The 1,607-nt window shown below is 65.0% G+C and overlaps 1 protein-coding gene across 1 annotated transcript in view; it reads left to right on the top strand.

Annotated features, from left to right (window-relative positions):
- Positions 1-1,607, top strand: part of GBA (glucosidase, beta, acid) — a gene marked incomplete at its 5' end in the record, with an annotated part of 12,518 nt that overhangs the window by 6,903 nt on the left and 4,008 nt on the right. The window contains 7 exon segments of the mRNA XM_009321902.1: positions 10-97; positions 186-332; positions 509-642; positions 843-1,015; positions 1,118-1,177; positions 1,179-1,341; positions 1,421-1,607. The exon segment at positions 1,421-1,607 is cut by the window's right edge and continues 27 nt beyond it. Of these exon segments, the coding sequence (XP_009320177.1) occupies positions 10-97; positions 186-332; positions 509-642; positions 843-1,015; positions 1,118-1,177; positions 1,179-1,341; positions 1,421-1,607 (952 nt within the window).

Consider the following 1,607-nt stretch of genomic DNA (forward strand, 5'->3'; position numbering starts at 1 on the left):
CGGCCCCGGGCACCCTACGGCAAGTACGAGAGCAGCAGGGCGGGCAAGCGGCTGGAGCGCAGCGAGGGGAGCTTCCAGCACAATGCCGAGACCCCAGGTACCCGCTGCGGCCGGACGCCTGCCTGTGCACCAGGGAACAGAGTCTGTCCCTGCACGGTGGCTGCGATGATGTTTGTCCCCCACAGATTTCCATCTCACCCTGGACACGGCGCAGCGGTACCAGAAGGTGAAGGGCTTTGGCGGCTCCGTCACAGACTCAGCTGCCATCAACATCCAGTCCCTGTCCAAGGATGCCCAGAACCACCTGCTCCGCTCCTATTTCTCCGAGGAAGGTGAGCCTGGGGCAGGGCGATGCTGCTGGGTGTCGGGGCCGGTGTGTCCAGCCTCACCTGCTCAGGGTCTGGCTGCTAGGACTCGTGCCAAGGGGCTGGGAGGCTGCTGGAAGCCAGGGGGCTGCACCCCCCGAATACACCCCAGGGATGCCCATCACCGCCTGCCCTGTCCCCAGGCATCGAGTACAACCTCGTGCGCGTCCCCATGGCCAGCACCGATTTCTCCGTCCGCCTGTACACCTATGCTGATGCGGAGGGCGACTTCGAGCTGAAGCATTTCAACCTGACGGAGGAGGACACGCGGATGAAGGTGAGTCCCACAGGGCGAGCATGAGGCGCCAGGGCTGCAGCCTGGGTGGGACGGGATGGGATGGGTCGGGATGCGATGGGCTAGGCTGGGGAAGGGGAGCACCTTCCCACTGATGGGGAGGGAGAGGACTCGTCCTGCCGCCTGCGATGCCGGTGCTGGGGCAGACCCGGAGAGCTCATTGCCATCCCCGTTCTCCCCAGATCCCCATCCTCCGGGCAGCCCAGGCGGTGGCCAAGCGGCCACTGTCACTGTACGCCAGCCCCTGGACCTCCCCAGTCTGGATGAAGACGAATGGCGCAATGACAGGGAGGGGGACGCTGAAGGGCAGCCCCGGGGACAAGTACCACCAGGCCTGGGCCAAGTACTTCATCCGGTGAGGGGCTGCGGGAGCGCAGTGGGCGCTGGGGTCGCCATGCCTGCGGCTGGGGCTGGCACTGCTGCGATGGGACCATTCACCATCTGCCCCCATGCCCAGGTTCCTGGACGAATATGCCAAGCACAACCTGACCTTCTGGGCAGTGACGGCAGGGAACGAGCATCGTCTTCTACCCCTTCCAGTGCCTGGGCTTCTCCCCTGAGCACCAGCGGGACTTCATCGCACAGGACCTGGGCCCTGCGCTGGCCAACAGCTCCCACCGTGATGTCCGGCTCATCATTCTGGACGACCAGAGGGTGATGCTGCCCTACTGGGCACAGGTGGTGAGTCCCCACGGTGGCTCGCCTGGCCCCATGGCGTCTCTCCCAGCCCTGGGCACTGGTGACTCCTTTCTCCTGCCAGGTTCTCAAAGACCCTGTGGCCGCCAGCTACATCAGCGGCATTGGCATCCACTGGTACCTGGATTTCCTGGCGCCAATCGACCTCACGCTCTCCATCACCCATCACCTCTTCCCGGACTATTTCCTCCTCTCCACGGAAGCCTCCACTGGCTCCTACTTCTGGGAGCCCAGGGTGGTGCTGGGCGGCT

This window comes from Pygoscelis adeliae, unplaced genomic scaffold (genome assembly GCF_000699105.1).
Source record: "Pygoscelis adeliae isolate BGI_AS28 unplaced genomic scaffold, ASM69910v1 Scaffold484, whole genome shotgun sequence".
In the NCBI taxonomy this organism is placed as follows: domain Eukaryota; kingdom Metazoa; phylum Chordata; class Aves; order Sphenisciformes; family Spheniscidae; genus Pygoscelis; species Pygoscelis adeliae.